The sequence below is a fragment of the Athene noctua genome, chromosome 2 (assembly GCF_965140245.1).
Source record: "Athene noctua chromosome 2, bAthNoc1.hap1.1, whole genome shotgun sequence".
Classification (NCBI taxonomy): domain Eukaryota; kingdom Metazoa; phylum Chordata; class Aves; order Strigiformes; family Strigidae; genus Athene; species Athene noctua.
This window is the reverse complement of record NC_134038.1, coordinates 25,343,738-25,362,531: the sequence shown is the minus strand read 5'-3', so window position 1 is coordinate 25,362,531 and position 18,794 is coordinate 25,343,738. Positions and strand designations below refer to the sequence as shown.

The following is an 18,794-nucleotide window of genomic DNA, read 5'->3' as shown; positions in this document are numbered from 1 at the left end:
CCTGTTATGTCTTATAATAGCCTGTGTTCCTACACCTTTTTGTTGCTGTTAACAACCTGTGATCAGATTAGAATGACTTTGAAGTGAGAACCAAAACAATAAAAATCCATCTTTCCCAGAATACTCTACTATCAGCTTTCTTCTCTCCATTTTCCCATTCATCAGTTATCTTCCTAGTTGCATTATTTCATGCTAAGCAATCTTCCTTTCTGCAATTAGCCCTCTTCACTTCAAAGTGATATTAGCATTTTGTTCAGATTACTTTTAAAATAAAGCTCTTGGCTACCTCTTCATTCCTCTCAGATCTGATACTTCACAATGTGCTTCTACTGAATCACTTGATACTATATTCTTGCATTTAATTCACTTATTGCATTTCATAGCCAAGGCATCAGTGTATGTGGATATCTGTGCCATATGACACAGGAACATGTGCATCAGACATTGGGCTCACACTGCCACCTAATCCTGTCCCCCCAAGGCCTCCTATTTAGCAGCTTGTGTGAATTACCTCATCACTCATGGCCTCTTAAAATTCAGCCTCTTCCAGCAAATCAGCTCTTTGATCATCTAACAATTCAACATGGCCTGTCTCCAATTACAGATCTGCCATGCTAATAATCCTTGACTACAGCACTCGTTTGTAATCATCTCAAAATTATTGTTTTTAATTGATATTTTTTCAACAGAACAAACTGAAGTGGATGTGCTAACATGTTTTATAATCTGAAAGAGCAGTGGTAACTTCTCTGATGGTGTGGGAGAGAGTCAGAACAAAAAGGGATGATCCAGGTTTTGTTTCATTTTCCTGCTGCCACCTGGGGAAGAGTTAGGTCCTGTTTACACAAACCCAGATATTGCAGTGTTAGTTAAATACTACAGTTGTACAGTTGGAAAACAGCATCTGCTATAGTTGGTATGGACTGGGGTGGGTATATGCTGCCCAGAGGTTTTTTATGGATTACTTTCACAGCCTGACCCTTTTCTTCTCTGTAGATTATCAATTCAGTGGTATTGCTGATTCTGCTGAGCGCCCTGACTGATCCTGACCAGTACCACCTAACCAGTGCTGAATTAGGAGGTGAATTTGAATTTATGGATGATGCCAGTAAGTACAAACTGCCTAAATACTAACACTCATTGCTTCAGCATTTGTGTAACTGTCGTATCATTTTAATAATTACTGTCCTTTAATTATTGCTTCACCTTGGTATCTTACAGATGCATTTTTATTGTGAAAGGTATATTCATGGCACAGTTCAAACTGGTTACCTAGTAGTAACCTTATCTCCCACCAATTAGTAATCCATCTGCTCTTCTGTGTCCTGGCTTGACAGGGGTGCCGAGCCAACCCTTGACATGGAGATGTTATCCCTGAGCATTATGCTGAAAGCCTGAGGGGCATTTTGCAAGACACAGCGAGACAGAGTCTCTGCACCTGCCGTCACTCTGTCCTGTAGTGCCTGCATATGCATAAGAGTCCATACAGCTGTTCATGTAACTGGCTGAATGAGTTCATTCATGTTGTACATATTTACACACCCCCCAATGTGCACATGACATGATTTGCACAAACCTGTTGTAATAGATGCAAGTATAAATATTAACTGTATAATCATATGCATATTAGCAATAACACAGGGCTGCTTCCTTTTCTCACCACAGGGCATCATAGAAAATCTTCAATACAGTTTCAGGGAAGGGTGAGCCAGGCCATTTGTCTCCTGCAAAAACCTCCTGTCCTTCGCAAATGTTTCTTTCTTCCGTGACTGTTTCAAATTCTTTGGTGGTGTTGGGTTTGTTGATTTGCTTTAACCATTTAATTTGTATCTAGAAAAGTTTTCCCTCAGTGTGATTTTGACAAAAATGTCTTGTTTATTATCATTTCTGGCACAAGATTGTTACATTCAACGTATCTCACTGTAATCTGAAACAAGGTCTCCTGCTAGTTACACTGATGTCTTGCTGCTGGGAATCACACCCATCCACAGCAAAAGGCTCTAAGTCATTTCCTCATTCCCACTGAAGCCAATAAAAATATCAGGAGGAAAAGGAATATCCCCATAATTACACCCATGATGTGTCAAAACTGCTGGGTATCAGTTAAAGGATGCTTATTTCCACAAGGTCTTTAGTGCAGATATGCCTTGAGGGCCTACATTTAATTAATAATAAGGGGCAATTGCTACTTTATTGTGTCTTCATTGAAAAACTACCTACAACTTTCAACTTAAAATCTTTTTATATAACTGGATTTAACAAGTAAGTAAGGACCATAGTAGATACAGATGGGCTCCTAGCTGATTCTGACATATTAAAACTGACTGCCTTGTCCTAATTCTCAGAGATTAACCTTGGTAATGACTGTCTGTCAGTGTGGTTTTATATAGCCTACATCACAGGCCTGCCAGTGCCCAAGGCTTTAAAATAGTAATTCTGTTTTGTAATACAATAGCTGCCAGATCAAGTACATTGGGGATTTCCATCTACACTTGAAAATTGTATTTTCTATATTGTTTTATTAGGGCTTCTGAAGTGAACCCTGCAAGACTGTAAAAGGATGGCTTGTGGGCCAAGCAACCTCATTTCCATTCAGTAAAGGGAACATTTCACAGGCAGTTAAATTACAAATGAACATTTGAATTAATGTCTCCTTTTATTCTTTGCCTCCCTCCAGTTTAATGCCTTACTGAGTAAAGGCAGCTGAATTAAACTACTGGCTTTTATAGTTACTGGAAATAGCTGTTAGGAGATTTTTTTTTTTCTTTAAATATGACTATATTTGTTCAAATCTGAAAAAATGTTTTCTTATGACATAAATCATCAGACAAACTTCCACATGCTCGTCTCTTGTCCTACTTTTGTCTTTTTTGAAGAAATGTTTCCCAGGTTAGCTGCATGTGCTGAAATTCTTTGATATGAAACCTTGTGTATGAAATAGAGGAAGAGACATCAATTTTTATGTTAATGAAGGTCCCAAAGTTGTTATCTATATGTACTTGTATTGACAAATAATAACGATAGAAATATTAGTACTGTTATTCTCATTACTACTTTTGATGTTCCTATCAATAGCAAATTAAAAAAAATGCAGACATGAAGTTTGCATGTAAAACTGTCATTTCCTTTCCCTCCCTCCTCAGATAGGCTCCTTCATAAAAGAGATGAAAATATGAGCAGGATATAAACTTTTCAGCTGAGTCACAGTAGTGGAATTATGTCTAACCTGAAGTTAATGACATTTTCCCTTGACTTCCAAGAAACCAGGATTTCCCCAATATTTGCATTCCTATTTATTTCTGGCTGTGCTCAGGCCTGGTTTATGGAGAATTTTCAATTTTCCAGAAGTGGGAGAAATTCCTGTCACATGCAGAGCCAGAGCCAGTCTGGTGCAAATTGCTCGAAAATGCCAGTGCAGCATCAGTTCTGTGGATGGCTGCTCAGCCTTAATTTCAGGATTTAGCATGGTTCCCAGGGTGTTACCAGAGGCTCCAAAATTCCTTTTTGATTAAGCAGATAAAGGATTTCCCTGAGCACTTAGAAAAAGCTGTAGGTTATAGCTTTTCCCTTCTATTCTAGAAAAAGAAACATGGGGGGGGGAGGAAGTCTGCCAAGACTTGCCATGCAGCCCATGGAGGTACTGGAAGACACCAGTGTGTGTGGTTTGGCTGGCTCTCCGAGAAGTACATCTGGGAGCCGGGGAAAACTCTGGGCTTCCTCCTGTGCTGGATATTCAGCTAAGCCATTTAGTCTCATCTTTCTTTTTATTATTTCCTTAGGACCTGAGGGAGTTTATGAACTAGAAGCTGGACTAGGGAAAATTAGAAATGTGTGAGCTGCCCAGTGTAACACTGCTGCTATTAAAAGACTAATAATCTCTGGGCAGGAGATGGAAAAGCCCTGTAAATCATTTTGGCCTCCCAGAGGGTTTCACCTGAGCCTCCTGCTCACTTTCTCCAGATACACAGACCGTGATTCTGACATGTTAACAGCCCAAACAAGCAGTGAGTGTTGCTCGGTTTTATTTACTGCCTTCACAGTGTCACAGATGTGTGTCATACTTCATAACCCTTATGACAACAAGGACTGAAATCCTATGTGTGCCCTATAGAAACTGAGGGGAAGTTTGACACTGATGTCAGCAGCTCAGGCCAAAATCTGTCTGTGTCCCTACATTGGGATCAGCAGGCAAGTGGTCTCTGGGTAGGGCAGGATAACATGATGGTCTCATGACAGGCATGCAGGGCTTAAAGAGGTTAATTCAAATAGAAAATAATTAATAAAGAAACCTACAGACAGCAGGCTTGGATTTCTGTTGGGGGGTAAATAGGAGTGCGAGAGTAAGTACCCTTTCTGCCCCAATCCATGTAGCATGAACCCCATATCACAGGGAGGGAGGAAGAAACTAGATCCTTGCCCCAGCGTAGCATGTTCAGGGCTGCATCTTCCTCTCGATCCTTATCCTCTAGAGTAAATAAGATGGGCTCAAAGGTGCAGAAAACTCTTTTCTTCTTATTGGCCTTCTGTCTTTGGTGGAGAGAAAAAGCCACTGCCACATGTGTTGCGACCTAGGAGGCTGCACAGTGACTGTCAGCAGCAGCACCAAGCTTATACAAGCAGCTTGGAGGAGAGAGCGAGGCAGTAATCCTTAGCTGGCAGTAAGGAGGCCAGGCTGATGGATAAATGAGGCTAGGAGGGTGGGCAAAACTGCCTGAGGATTGCAGGCTGCTGATCAGCAGCTTTCTGGCCCCTGCTGTCAGAGCTCTGAGCCAGTGATTAACTCTAGGCCTGGGGCAGGTGATGAGCTGGAGAATTTGAGGTCTCCATCACTCCACACAGGTCCTGTCTCAGGGACTGGCCTTGCTGGCTGCTCTTCCCTGTCCCCACATCACGTGCCACCAGCCTCCTCTGCAAGAGGAGAGGGGAAAGTGAGGAAATGCTTGTAAGATGGGTTTGAGGCAGCTCCAGCTGCAGAGCTTGCCATGCACATAAGCACCTCATGGCAGGAGATGTGCCCAGCCCCGGCAGCATCTTCTCCACAATGTGTCAGGAAGGTAGGATCTCACTGCAAGGTATAAGAGCAAAAAACTGAGCTGGTTTCTTCAAAGCCAAGCAGAAAACAAAAATCTGTCTAGGACAATAGTCAGTAAAACCACTGCAGTGGTCCAAGTACAGCCCTTCTAGCCATGAATGCCACAGAAAGTACAGCATGGCTGGAAAAAAAATTCACACACCCTTTTTAGCTTCTCATTTAATGTGCTACATATCTAGTTTCATCCTAATTAATTGAAGCCGACACAGCTCAAAAAACCCAATGAAGCCTTAAATGAGAAAGAACCAGCTTGAGCCAACTAGGACTTGGCACGGTGGAGCACCACTAGAGAGATATGGGAGATGGAGAGCACAAGTGTTTCAGACCAGAACTTCAATGTCAAGTTTATTGCAGTTTGCTAAGCTCTGGCTCCAAACCAGTACTGCTGCGGTCATAAGCAAATTGAGGCCTGTGACTGCTGCATCTGCTGCAAATGACAATGACAGCAGCTTCCCCTTGGATACAGTGAGTAGGTGACTGGGATTAAGAACAGACAGAATAAATGTACAGTGCCTTCAAACTGATGATTAAAATAAAAATATTGATCCAAAAGCCTCTTTTACAAGATGTTTCAATTGAGGTTAGTGGCTACATGCAGCCATTCCCACTCCTCTCCTTTTCTTTCATTACCTCCATTTTATTTGGTCTATTCAAAATCATTTTGACTTCACAGGGTGTATGTGGACAGCGAGAGCAAATGACCACACAGTTAAGAGTGTCTGAAGAGGCTTCCGTACCTTTTATTAGTACAGGGTGTTTTTGTGGGTGATTCTTCCTCTTGAGGGCAGAATCCAGATCACTTCTAACAGGCACAGCACAACCTTACAGCTCCTAAAAAGCTGGAGACTGATCGTGGCAATGCAGCCTGTGCTGGATGTCTGGATTCTCTACCTAATCAAAGAAGAGGAGGTGCCCCTGAAGAGCAAATGCACTGAGAAGTCATCCCTCTTGAATTATGAGCAGGGAGCCCAGCTGCCTCCTGATGGCATTTCCAAGCACCCACAAGCTGAGCTGCATAAAGCCACCAGGTAGGAAGCAGTGAGCACAGGGGTGCAGCTAACCTCAGCGCTGAGTGTTGGTGCCTCTCCTGGGTGAGTCCTTCTTATTATAACAATAAGTTAAAAATTCAAGTTTTTCACTGGAAGGGCATCTGGACTCCAGGCCCTCATCAGACTACAGTGGTTTAAATGTGCTCCTCCACATGTCCAGGAAAGGGGCCCCATACATTAGATTAGGAATGAGCCTGCTATAGGGCTTCTTCTGTTGCATTTGAGGCCCTATGCAATCACAAGGACAAATTCTGGAGGCAAGAGAGAGAGAGAAAGAGTCCTGAAACCCACAACACAGGCAGTGTCCTGGAAAATGGGAGACCTGGGTTCCTAAATCCTTAATTCTGACTTTGGTAGGCACGGTATCCAAGGAACATTTATCCCAATGTACATAAGCGCACTCTGGAGATGCCCTCAAAAGCCAGCAACAGTTTCCTCTTGCTCATTTTCCCACCAGCTTCAGAAGTCTCAAGTTCTTCTCTGCATCAAAGGCCAGCAGAAATCTGGATTATTGCCAGCAGGAGCTCTGCACTACTCCAAAGTTCATGTTCCTTCAGACAGAGGAGGATCAAGGACCCAGTCCTTTGTCTTTTACATGGATGATCATATGGTAGGCTGGAAAAAATGACAGACAAGACTTAGTGTCTGTCCTTCCTTTTCAGCTGTGACCTGCTGCCTGGTGGTTGTAGGTGCAACCTGTTCACAGCCACCAGTTCAGGACCTTTCAGGCACTCTGATGTAGGCTCCGGGGCACCTACTGAGAACTTCATTTTGTTGCAGCCAGAGAAGTGGATGGGATGCTCCTCATCATGTGCTGGAGTTAGATGTTGTGGCAGCCCTGTGATCAAATGGAGGTATCTTGAATGTCTCCAAAGTCAAGCAGTGGTGGGTAGGGAACAGCCTGAACACCATCACGTATTTGTGTGTCTCAAGTCCACCAAATATCTCATCAAGATGCATAGTTTAAATGCGCCTGGTAACAGCAATGGGAACACAGAATCACAGAATCAACTAGGTTGGAAAGGACCTTGAAGATCATCTAGTCCAACCGTTAACCTAACAGTGACAGTTCCCAACTACACCATGTCCTTAAGTGCTAAATCAGCAAACAGCAAATACCTCACAGATACTGACAGAGGTCGGATCTCTAAGTCATGTCCTTTCTACCTCATGTCCTCTCTCTCCTGTGCACTAGCTTAGCCTTGGAAAAGTAGTTGCAATGTTCAGTTGTGTTCCCAAACTCACTATAAGGTTGGGTTCAGAAATACACTTCTGGTATCCTGACTATGGCCTGCAATGATATAAAGGGAGGTGTATATAAAAAGACTAAACATATGTAATTTTTTCCCCCAGGAGCAACTACCACCTGTTCATGGCTTAGGAACTTTGTAAATCTAATGAAAAGTTAATTGAAAGCTGAGTGTCAATAGAAGAAAAAGATAGGAGTCCTGTAATTAATTCAATCAAAACCTTAAAGAATATTTTCCTTCCTTTGCTACTTCACCTTTCCTGAGAGTTATATGTCTTCATTAATGAACTGTATATCTCTGTAGTATTGTTGGTTAAAACCAAAAATTTCCATGTTATTTCTGCTCTAAAATGCCTGTACCTGCCAGTTTTGCTTTTAAAAATTCGTTTCTCTTTTTTCAGATTTTTTAGAGATAAGTGAGCAATGGTATGCAGTAGCTACTAGTGAACAACCAATCTGTAGTGCAGGAAAGCAGACACTTTCTGACTACAGATGTCATCATCACTGGCAAAATAGTCTTCTTGTGAAGACTGCTTGTGATTTTTGAAAATCCTCAGAAAAATTAAACCATTCATTGCATCTCCACAGCCTCATAGAGGCTGCAGAGGCTTGCACAGTGTCATCACTGTCTGTGCTTCTCATATTTAGGAAGTTTCCTGCAAGAGCCAGATTTCCTTCAGCAATGGCTGATTGATACATCTGACCCCATCTCCACCCACTTCCCACCCTGCCCTTGGAGACAGCAAAATAACTGAACCTCTGAATTTATGTGCAAATATTTTGATGTGTTTCTCTTCCAGATATGTGCATTGCCACAGCAATTTCTCTTCTTATGATTCTGATCTGTGCAATGGCTACATATGGCGCATATAAGGTAATTGATTCTATTCAGTGAAGACATGAATCAAGTGAACTATACAAGTCTGTAAAAACAAAATTAAGAAAATTACTTTCTAAAATTTCTTCTTTGGTTGAAAACTGAGCGGGGGTGGGGGGGAAGTCAGAGAGGCAGCAGAACTGATTGCTTAGGTCAGTGGTACCCCAGGGTCTCATGCTGCAGGCGGGACGACTGCCCAGATGTGTTGACTGTCTGCAGTTTCAAATACGAGTAAACACCGGGCAAACTGTGGATTCAGAAAACTGAATCTTGTACCTACCAAAGTTAAGGGAAGTTTTTCCCATTCACCTTCCAAGCCTTTGGTTTGTCCTAATATTAATCCTATTAATTAAGGGGAAGAGGTATTATGTGGTTTCTAAATGTCCTAGTGTAATGAATTGTGGGAATTACACCACACATAGTACTGCAGTTCAGCAGTCAAACTGGCTTAGCCAATGTCATATTTATTTTAGCTGATTTAACACTGCATTGTTATTGTCAAATATTCCTTAGATTTTAGTGCAGAAACACGTGTCCTTCTTTTTTAACTTGTGACTGATGAGTTTTAATTTTATTTCCTTTTTAGCAACATGCAGCTTGGATCATCCCTTTCTTCTGTTACCAGATCTTTGACTTTGCTCTCAACACCTTGGTTGCCATCAGTGTACTTGTCTACCCCAGCACAATTCAGGACTACCTCCATCAGTTGGTAAATAACTTGATGTTCACAAGCCTTTGGGGGCAAAAAATTCTGCAAGGTGCACTGTTTTTTCTGTATTTCTAGTTGCCTGTTGACTTCCTATGAAGTCCTTGAAAAGTCCTCTTGGTTCTTGCTAGTCTGTATTCAACATCCTTGCAAGGTTACATTACTAACTTACTACAGTATTTGTGTAGAGCTCCAGAGTTTTGCAATGTCATGGAAGCTCTCAGCACCATTTCGTTTAGAAGAAGACACATATTGCAAGACACATATAATAAGTAATTGCTTTTGGATTCAGATTTACTGTGTTCATATCCAGTGCCTTATTTTTGGTGCTATTTCAAGGATGTTTTGTTGCTCCTTTTAATTTATATGGTGGCTTCAACACAGATTTCATTAGACAGGAGTTTGATTCAATGTAGGTTTGTTTTTGCTAGAAAATATTTTTTGGATTCTCTTAGGAATGATTAGAGGCTCCCTTCTTGCTATGGTCTACTTTGGCGAAACATCCATAGCCAGTATTGCATAAGCTTACAGGATATGATTGCAACTACCTGAAGTAAAGATTAAAGGCCCACCAGCCTCTGTCTCATCACAGGACCACGTGCCATGTCTGGCAGGGTTCAGGTGGAGTTGCAGAACTCTGGAGAAGCCAACACCGCAGCTGTCTCTGAAAATCTGCCTTGAGAACCTGAATACAGATTAGCTTGGCTCTGAACTTTGTTATGTGGATGGAAAACTAGCTAGGGCAGTATAAATAACAAGTAATGAGAAGCAGCAGGCAGATAAGTAGCCACAAATCTGTGGAAAGAGGCAATGTGTCAAGCCAGCAGGAGCTGGGATGCATAAGGGGCCAGTTATCCTTTGCCTTATTTAACACCCGCCTGCATTTAAGAATGATAGTACACTGGAAGAGAAGCAGGGAATAATTCAAAAGTTTCTCAGAGATACAAGTGGAAAAGAGCAAATTAGAGCCATAGCTTAGGAAGTGCTTGAAGCTGGCAGTGCCACTGGCTGGATCCCTCCTGCCCATCCTTCGCCTGCAGTCCCTTGCTTCTGCATTGGTTCCATCTCTGTTCTTGTAGCAGCACAAGCATCTGTGTGGCTGCAGGAACCACCCAAACTTCCCAGAGCATGAGTAGTAACCAGGTTTTACTGTCTTGGTCACTGCGTGAGAACATGAGGGGGACAGGAGCAGGCTGGGAGCTGTGCACCAAGAAGCCCCTTGCTTTTCTGCTGAAAATATGGTGCCACATCAGAAGCTGTCTCACTAGAAGGACAAAGAGCAGCTGATTCTCTCAAAATGTCTGCTATAACATTGCTGTCATTCCTGCAGATACAAAAAATAGTAGGCCCTTCTGTAGCAGAGTTGCAAGGAGCTGGCCTTGGGAGGTATTGGAATGGTGCTGCAGAGATTGTGAGCTGTGTTGCTGCTCTAGAGTGTTAAAATCTCTGGTTGCACATATCTTTGTCTTGCTGTTGTAAATCATTTTCTGGACTGGTAATGAAATGCTACAAGACTTCAGGAGTGCTAAACTGTCAGTGCTCAAAAGGGCAAGGGGGATTTCCAAGATAATTATAGGCTGATTAGCCTGACATTGCTACCAAGTGGAATAATAACAGAAGGGCTGAGAGAAGAGTCAATTGATAAAGGATTAGACCAGGGGAATATGATTAATGACTGCCAGCATTGTTTCATGGAAAATCAGTCCTGCAGGCAAACTCATTTTCTTTCACTGACAAGATTACTGGCTTCATCAATAAAGATGGGCAGAGGCATAATAGACTTTCATGAGATGTTTGACTTCGCAGCATGATGCTCAGAGCAACAATAAAACACTAAATCAATAAAGGATGTATCAAATGGATTAGGAGAAGTTAGCTGGCAGACTGCAAAGGGTCATGGTCAAGCTGACCATCTGCCAGTGAGTTTCTATTTTGGGTAGAGGAAAGCATCCAGGAATTGGCAATAGATTTGCTCTCTTCCTGACTTCCATTAATAACCTTGGTACCCAAGAGGCCATTCAGAAAGGCTAACATCAACCTTGGGAGAGCTTCCCCAGGCTCACTGTCTAGAGAGATCTAGTGGGCAGTTGCAAGTAGGAGCCTAATCTAGCTGTTCTGTGTCATCCTCTGAAAGACCCTATCCCTGCATTGCCCAAAGCGAGCACATCTCTGCATTTCCTGGAGGCAGTACTTGTGACTTTTCCCAGCAAAATCACTTCTAATAAAACTCATGGCTGACACAGATTAATGAAGTAAATAACACTAAGGATGGAGCCATTAACCAGAGTGAGTTAGACTGACTGAGAATCTAAGTTCAGTCGTTAATGTGTGTTACATTGCTAAATGCAAAGATACGTAAAAACGTGAAGGAATACATTGAGTGTACAGTATGGCAACTGTACCTGGGATGCAGTGATCCTGTAAGCAGTCTACCAAAACAAGAGTCCCCAGGTTTTTTTGCTGCTTGCAAAAACTGCTCATGAGATTTGTGGACAGAAAAATCCAGCAATGAATAGTAGTGGAGAGAAGATTTCCCTTCTCAGTTGGTGATGCAGGTTTCACCTGTCTATTGATGGTGTCTGGCTGTAAAGAACAATGTTTAGAAGTCAGAGAACATGCAGAAAAGTTCCTCAAAAAACTATATAAAAGCTGGATACATTGTAGTATGATGAGAGACAATCAGCTTTTCCTGCCTCATTTACTGAGAAAGACGACCAAGAGGTGATGTTGTTGAGTTTTCATATGCAGAATAATGAGGTATTAAAAGGCTGTTTAAATTAGATGTGAAGCATAATGATAATGAGTAGCTAAAAGCTATTCCAAGTTAAATTGATTTAGAAACAAGGAGTCATTTCTGGTTTATCATTCACAGTGGAGATTAGTGATTGGCAAAAACTACCAAGAGCTGTGATGAATTTTGTACAGTTAATATCACCTGTTCAACAAAAATTTGAAGTTGTTTTGAAGCTGTTCTGCATCTGCTTTGAAGCTGTTCAGGCTTCCTGTGTCTTAGCTGTGGTCCCAAGCACAAGTGGCTCAGCAGGAACTCCTTGTACCCTTACCTGGAAGGGCCACATCAGTTGGCAAAAGGTTGTTGCATTTGCCTCAAAGCAAACAGGCTCGCTCTGAGGGGGAAAAAGTGAAAGGGAGAGGTGAAGATCACATCCACTGGTATCAGATACTCAGACACAATGAGATGAAACTAAAACCAAGCTTTTCAAATTTTTGGCAATAATGCCATCAATGCAGTGCTAGTGTTCAAATGTTGTTAAACAGACTTTTACCCATGGACTTGTTTCCCTTCCTTTTAATATTACTCATGGTAGGGAGATTTGTCATCTCAGACACTGCATTTAGAACAAGACTGTGGTTAATACCCTTGTCCTCGTAGGTGAGACCTGAGTCACACCAGTTGGGTGGGATCCCTGCTGATGATTTATAAATAAGCCCTAGAGTCATCTTGCCATCACCCCCATTGCAGAGGTCTGCCAAGGTAGGCAGAAATCAAGGGCTGTTTTTCTTCCTGGCATTCGTACAGTTTTTCTTCCTCCAAAACTGCTTTGAATTTGCGGAATGGTATTTTAGGGAGCATAGCTCCATAAGGGAAATGAAAAATCCCAATTGTTCTTCAAATCCATTATTGAATATCTGGAAGAAGGTATGCATTAGGTAATAGAATATATTTGGAAGTCTCAGAACATTTTTTTTCTTGCTCTAAGGTGAAAATCCCATTTTTTAACCATTTCTACTTCCCTACACTAGTATCTGGAATAGATTTCAGTCTATCAGTGATAAGTTGCAAGCTACCGTGAAACCCTCCACGTGCTTTTGGCAAGATGATAAATGAGTACCTATCAATAGGCTAGGCAGAGCCCTAGCTGAAAATGTTGCAATTGTAAAACACAGAACATTGTGTTCACAGGGTATTTGGTAATGTCAGCCTATGCTGTCTTCTTCTTTCAGGGGCACAAGTGTCTTTGGAAACTTTTTGTTACTCTTTAATACCCAGTTGTATACAGGTGTGTCCCTGAATTCCCATAAATTGCAAGAGCATCTCAGCATGAAGGGTCATGTAAAATAAGTAGATGTTGCAAATTTAGCATTTGAAATGTTGCATGGGAATTGCACGTGATAAAACTTTCTAAGGGTTATGTTGGACATCTTGGTCGTTATCACTGTCACTAGAAAAACAAAACAAAAGTTTCACATACAGTAGATCCAGCATGTGTAAAATAAAAACCATTTTGGTTATTGGAGCAGTAGTGCACTAAAGCAGATTGACCTAAAGTTTCTTTAGCCCCACTAAGTCTTTGACATATATGGGCTTTATAAAGCCTTCAAATTAAACAATTCATCTTCTGTCATCTGGTAACAGTATATGAAATGAAGTGGAGGTGGGGAACAGATTGGTCTGCAACTAAGTTATGCAAACTTGTTTTTTATTAAAGTACAGGACTATTACAGTTCATTTAAAGAAAATTTCAAAGTATATTAAATAGCCTTACTATAGGACTACCTGCAATGCTGTTGTCTAACAACTCAGGTGGTATCAGTCATGCTTTTAAATCCTAGGGGAATCATCTAGAGAACATAAAAGAGATTAACCCTACATAAAAGAGAATAACCCTAAAGAAACCCTAAAGAAATTTTTCCTACAAACTAAAACTTTAAAAAGGAATATAATTTCTGTAATTTTTAATGCAATTTTATAATTCCAAAGAAGTACTACTAACTTCATAACAGAGCTTTAACAATTCTACAGACACATTACCATTTTTCTTTCAATTTTGTAAGATTCTGATACTCGGAGAACTCTAACTGTGGAATAAGAATCCACACCAAGGCAAAGGAAAACATGAAAGGTTGTGCAAGCAGGCTGAGGGAATGAGAAAGGGCATCAGCCTTGGACTTTTTATTGTGGTGCATTTATACAACATTGATGCAGTAGAAATATACTTTCCATGCAAGTTTTAGATTGTTTTTAAGTGTCTAATAGAGCTTTGTTATGTATAAGCAATAATTTTTTAAAATTTGAAAGTTTACGAGGTATATTACTATGCATGCAGCCCTCTCCATGTCCATGACAAGGTTATAAGTGACACTTTAGTTACGACTTTAGCATGTCAATGCCACACCACTACAACTACATCTTGTCTGTATAGAAAATTTCATCATGTCCTGCTGCCAAATCACTCCTGTATTTCCAGTGATAGGCTTGATTCTTCCCACCCAGCCATATTTCAACCTCAGTTTCAACAAACCTTGCACAACATTTGACACTGAGCTTTTCTCAGAAGCTGCAGCATAGACCAGTGCCCAGGGCTTTCCCAGCAGCAGGATTTCAAATATTGGTCTCCCCACAGGAGAGCAAACCCCCAGAACAGGAGGAGAATTTCTCTTCCCACCTCATACACCCACATCAGTGTTCAAGTTTATTGCTGCAGCCAGTGGAGGGCAATGGGTCTTGAATTCATCTGAACCACAGTTGGTACCCATTTTCTGTGGAAGTGAATGAGATTTTTGAGGCTGGCTACTGCCGTGGGAGGATCCCAAGAGCCTCCTGATGGCACCACCTCTACACAGCACGTGCTGCTCCCAGACTTGGCCAGGGCTCATGGTTCTAGCAGATGTTCCTGTTCTTCAAGGTAGTGGGAACTTTCTCGGTCATTTTCCTGCCCACCTTGTCCCTCTGCAAATCCCATTTGAGTTGATGTCTGGAAATGGGCCGTTAGGTTATGGCCACGAGCCCAGCACGCAGTCATCCAGTCTTTGACAGGTGACTGGCTCCCAAAAACCAGAGTGTAGGAGGACCAAAGCCTCATTAGGAGTTTTTTATTACATTTACAAATTCGTTTGACTGTTTTTTTAATGGTAGGTCAGTACTAAAAAAATGTTTGGGGGCAGTTATACTGTAACTGTCCTTAACTGACTGGACTTTCTAACCACATAAATGTCCTCCCTCCTGCAGGCAGGAAGGCAGGCTGTGGCATTAATACTTAAATTTTCTGCATATAAGGTTTGTGTTTATTTTTCAGTGCATCTTTTCTTGGCATATACTCTTGATTTCTTGGTCTCTGGGTGACCACATCCACTATATTTAGCAATAACCTGCAGGAAAGGAAAAAAAAAAAAAAAAAAAAATGCAAAGCAGCAACTTATTGAATTATAGCAAGCTAGATTCCTGCAAAAATGGTACCTTGACAAAGAAGATAATGAGATAAAAACTTCTGCCATGAAATTCAGTAAAGGAACAGAAACATTGCTGTCAAGAAGTGGAAAATGTGGTTATGTAACATTTATCTGCAAACATTTACAGCTGCTAGTAATGTTAACCACTGAACAGTTCATGGAAGTGCTAAATGAAGAGCTATTCTCACTAGCAGCTGTGCAGAAAAAAAGACAATTTCCTGATGCACTGGGTCAAGTGCTGGTATAAGGGGTATTAAAGGGTTATTCTGCATTTACACCATCATTGCCAAGAATATAGTTATAGCTTGGTCTAGTTAATTGTCCTGACAAGGATGCAGTGCTGGCCTGGTTAAGTAATTAGACCTGTGAGGGAAAACGGGGTTGTGTGTGGATGGAGCTAATGCATTCAGTTATAATAAGCTACTGTTGCAGCAGAGCTATCTTTTGTGGAGAACAGCTCTGTCTGTGAACAATGGTTTATTCTAACTGAAACAGGAACTTGTGCCCTGCAGTATTTCAAAGCGATTTGGAACACTCATTTTAAATGGTGTATTTTCTTTAAGCAATAACAAATACAGTAAAATTTTAGAGACTGTTTTTCAGCCAGTGATCCTAAAATGTTTCACAATTGTAAATCATTAGAGCCTATGCTAAGTAGGAACATTAATTTGGGCACCTCCATTTCATGTATGAGATAATAGAAGGACTTGGAGCACATTTCATGTTGAAATCATGACATTGCTTCCCTGTAGAACCCATGCCCCCACAGGATATGTACTCAGATAGAAGGACTAATAAGTGCTCCTGGAGAAGTAGTCCAAATTTAGCCAAAATAAGATGGAGCAGAATAGTATCTATTGATCACATATGTAGGTGAAAGGATCATGGTGTCCATCTTTTCCTGCTTTTTACTTTCTAGGAGCTGCCACTGGTATTTGGCAACCAGTGCCCGTATAATGATTAGTTAATAAGCACAGGACTTGCCTGTTGTTGCCCAAGATGGCAAGCTTCCTGCTCCAAAGCTCCCAGACAGATATCCTTTGCTAGTTTGTGTCAGATACAAACCCAGTGTTTACAGAAGAAAAAACAGCCCACACCACATACAAAGCAAAAAGCAAACCCCTAAACCCCCTGGTGAACATTTGGCAGCCAGCTGAGTCTTTGCAATGCCTGTTCCAGCCAGACTTACCGAAACTGGTTATTGGTGCAGAGAGCTCCCAATTTAGTAGATCACAGAAAGTTTTGTAAGCTGTTAATTATAGAGTGAACTTACTGAATGGCTCTTAAATGACTCGTAAGATTAACTTCCACTGTTTTTCTTGTGTTTGCTTATACAGCCCACTAATTTTCCCTACAAGGAAGAGATTATGTCTGTGAACCCTACATGTCTGGTTGTGATTATCCTCCTTTTCATAAGCATCATTCTGGCTTTTAAGGTAAGTACATTACCGTGTATAAAGTCTACTTCTGGTCATGGGTGGAATGTCCCTTGCTTTAGAAGAATGTCTGGCTTTAGAAGAGATCAAGGGAACTACAAACCAGACAGCCTGACAGCTATACAAGGCAAAGTGATAGATGTTATGGAAAAAAAGCCGAAAATCTCATAGACAAACACATAAACATATAGGCCACAATGGGGAAGCACAATGCTTGTAGGGGGAACTCATGACACATACATCCTTTGAAGGAGTGTGTCATCCAGTGGAAAAGAGAGAAGCTATTCATACTGACTTCTTGGTTTTTCAAAAGGTATTTGGCAGAATCTCTCATCAAAGGCTTAAAAAAACACCCTAAGATATGGGTGGGACAAGAGAAAACATCATCTCACAGACTGTAGCTAAGAAATAGAGAATAAGGATAAATTATCAGTCTTTACAACAGTGAGACCCATGCTGTTCAGTACATTCATAAAAGATCTGGGAAGGGGAAGGAAATGAACAACATATTTTTTGCCATGTCATTCAAAATAGGGAAAACAATCAGCCAAGAAATCTTTGCAGAAGGATCTCATGGCACTGAGTGGCTGAGCAATGAAATGGCAGAGAAACTCAGTGATGATAAATTCTAAATGGTGGGCACAGAGGAAGCACAGTCTTGTTTCACAGACACTGCAGTGGACTCTGAACTAAGCATGACCACTTGAAAAGGGGATCTTGTAGCTGTAATAGATAGACCTGTGAAAATATTAGTTTACAGTTCAGTTCTGGTCAAACAAGTAAATCAAATGTAAGAATATTAGGCAAGGAATTGAAAAATCAGCAATCTAAAGATTTCTTTGCCAGTTGGGATGCCAACAACCTCTGGAAGCATGCATTCACTTCTGGTGCTCTATCTCAAAAAGGATGTTGTAGAGCAGGTAAATATATCCAAACAATCCCTCCTGGGAGGGACAACGTAAAGGAGTAGCAAAAGGGCACAGGGAGTGATATGTAAACCTCATGGGTGAGAGGGCTGAAGGTGGCAGATACCAGATGAAGGGGAGATGTAACATTGCCCAGTGCAGTCAGAAGGGGCTCATGTGAAACCACCACACCCAGGTTCGCGGTCCAGTGAGATTGGCTCCAACCCACTGTGTGGGGCAGAAGTTCAAAAGGAGCTCAGAATAAGATCAGACAAATCAATGTATGAGAAACAACCACCTATGGCTCAGTTAGTCCCCTGAGCCTTGGCCCTCTTGGAAAGTATGCTAATATATTTGCCCTCTTTTTGCACCCTTCTGCACGTTTCTCACAGTACAGTGCTGCCGTTCTTGTATTTCTCGTGTTGGGTTTTATTTCAGAATAGTTCTTGGCTTTCTCTGCAGAGCAATTATGCATTAGATTAGAGGAGTCCCTAAGAGCCATGGTGACACCAGGGATGTTGCTTCCAGACAATACCTTTGACAACATGATCAGGGAAAGTTATTGTGACGAAAGAGGTAGATTAGATTATTGAAGCTACTTCAAAATTGAAAAGAAAACCAGACACAGTATTTTAAAGTGATGTGGAAGTGATATTATCTTTTCTTCTGTGATTTAGAAATGCAGTTTAGCCTGCTGGCTTTTTATGTTCACAGCCATACAGTTGGTTTTGTTTGCATCCTTAAGAAATATGTATGAATGTAACAAATACTTAGATCAGGTGCCACAAGGGATGTGCTCTTTAAATTTCTCAGATGCAAGCAGTAGCTTATTTTTACCCCAGGTGGGTCTGGTATTTCATTGACTAAATATGGCAAGGAAGTCTCAAGCTTATAAAAAAAATGCAACTAAAATTAGAATGGCAAAAATATACTTACTACAGAAAAAAGAAACCTAAGAAATAAACAGTGCAAGACTCATTTTGTTTTAAAGTGGCTAACACATGTTTTTTTCCATGAGTATATATGGTTCATTCTAACAACATATTGTGCAAATGAGCCACAAAAAATATGACTCACAGATAAACACATGCTAAATTCTAGTTAGCATTTTCCTTTTAATTTCTTGTGTTTCCAGAAGAGCTGCTATGCAGATTTATGGAATCTGCTCCATGAAAAGAAAGCTGGACTTTATCAGATCCATCACACTCTATCACTGATAGACTTAGCAGATGGTACCACATTTATATACTGAAACTGAAAAGGTACTGCGCATAAAAATATGCCTGAGCTC

At 41.1% G+C, this 18,794-nt stretch overlaps 1 protein-coding gene across 1 annotated transcript in view; it reads left to right on the top strand.

Annotated features, from left to right (window-relative positions):
• Positions 1–18,794, top strand: part of LAPTM4B (lysosomal protein transmembrane 4 beta) — a 60,715-nt gene that overhangs the window by 15,533 nt on the left and 26,388 nt on the right. The window contains exons 2-5 of the mRNA XM_074898666.1: positions 997–1,108; positions 8,191–8,264; positions 8,854–8,976; positions 16,500–16,598. Coding sequence (XP_074754767.1) covers positions 997–1,108; positions 8,191–8,264; positions 8,854–8,976; positions 16,500–16,598 — 408 coding nt within the window. The remainder of the gene's footprint in view (positions 1–996; positions 1,109–8,190; positions 8,265–8,853; positions 8,977–16,499; positions 16,599–18,794) is intronic.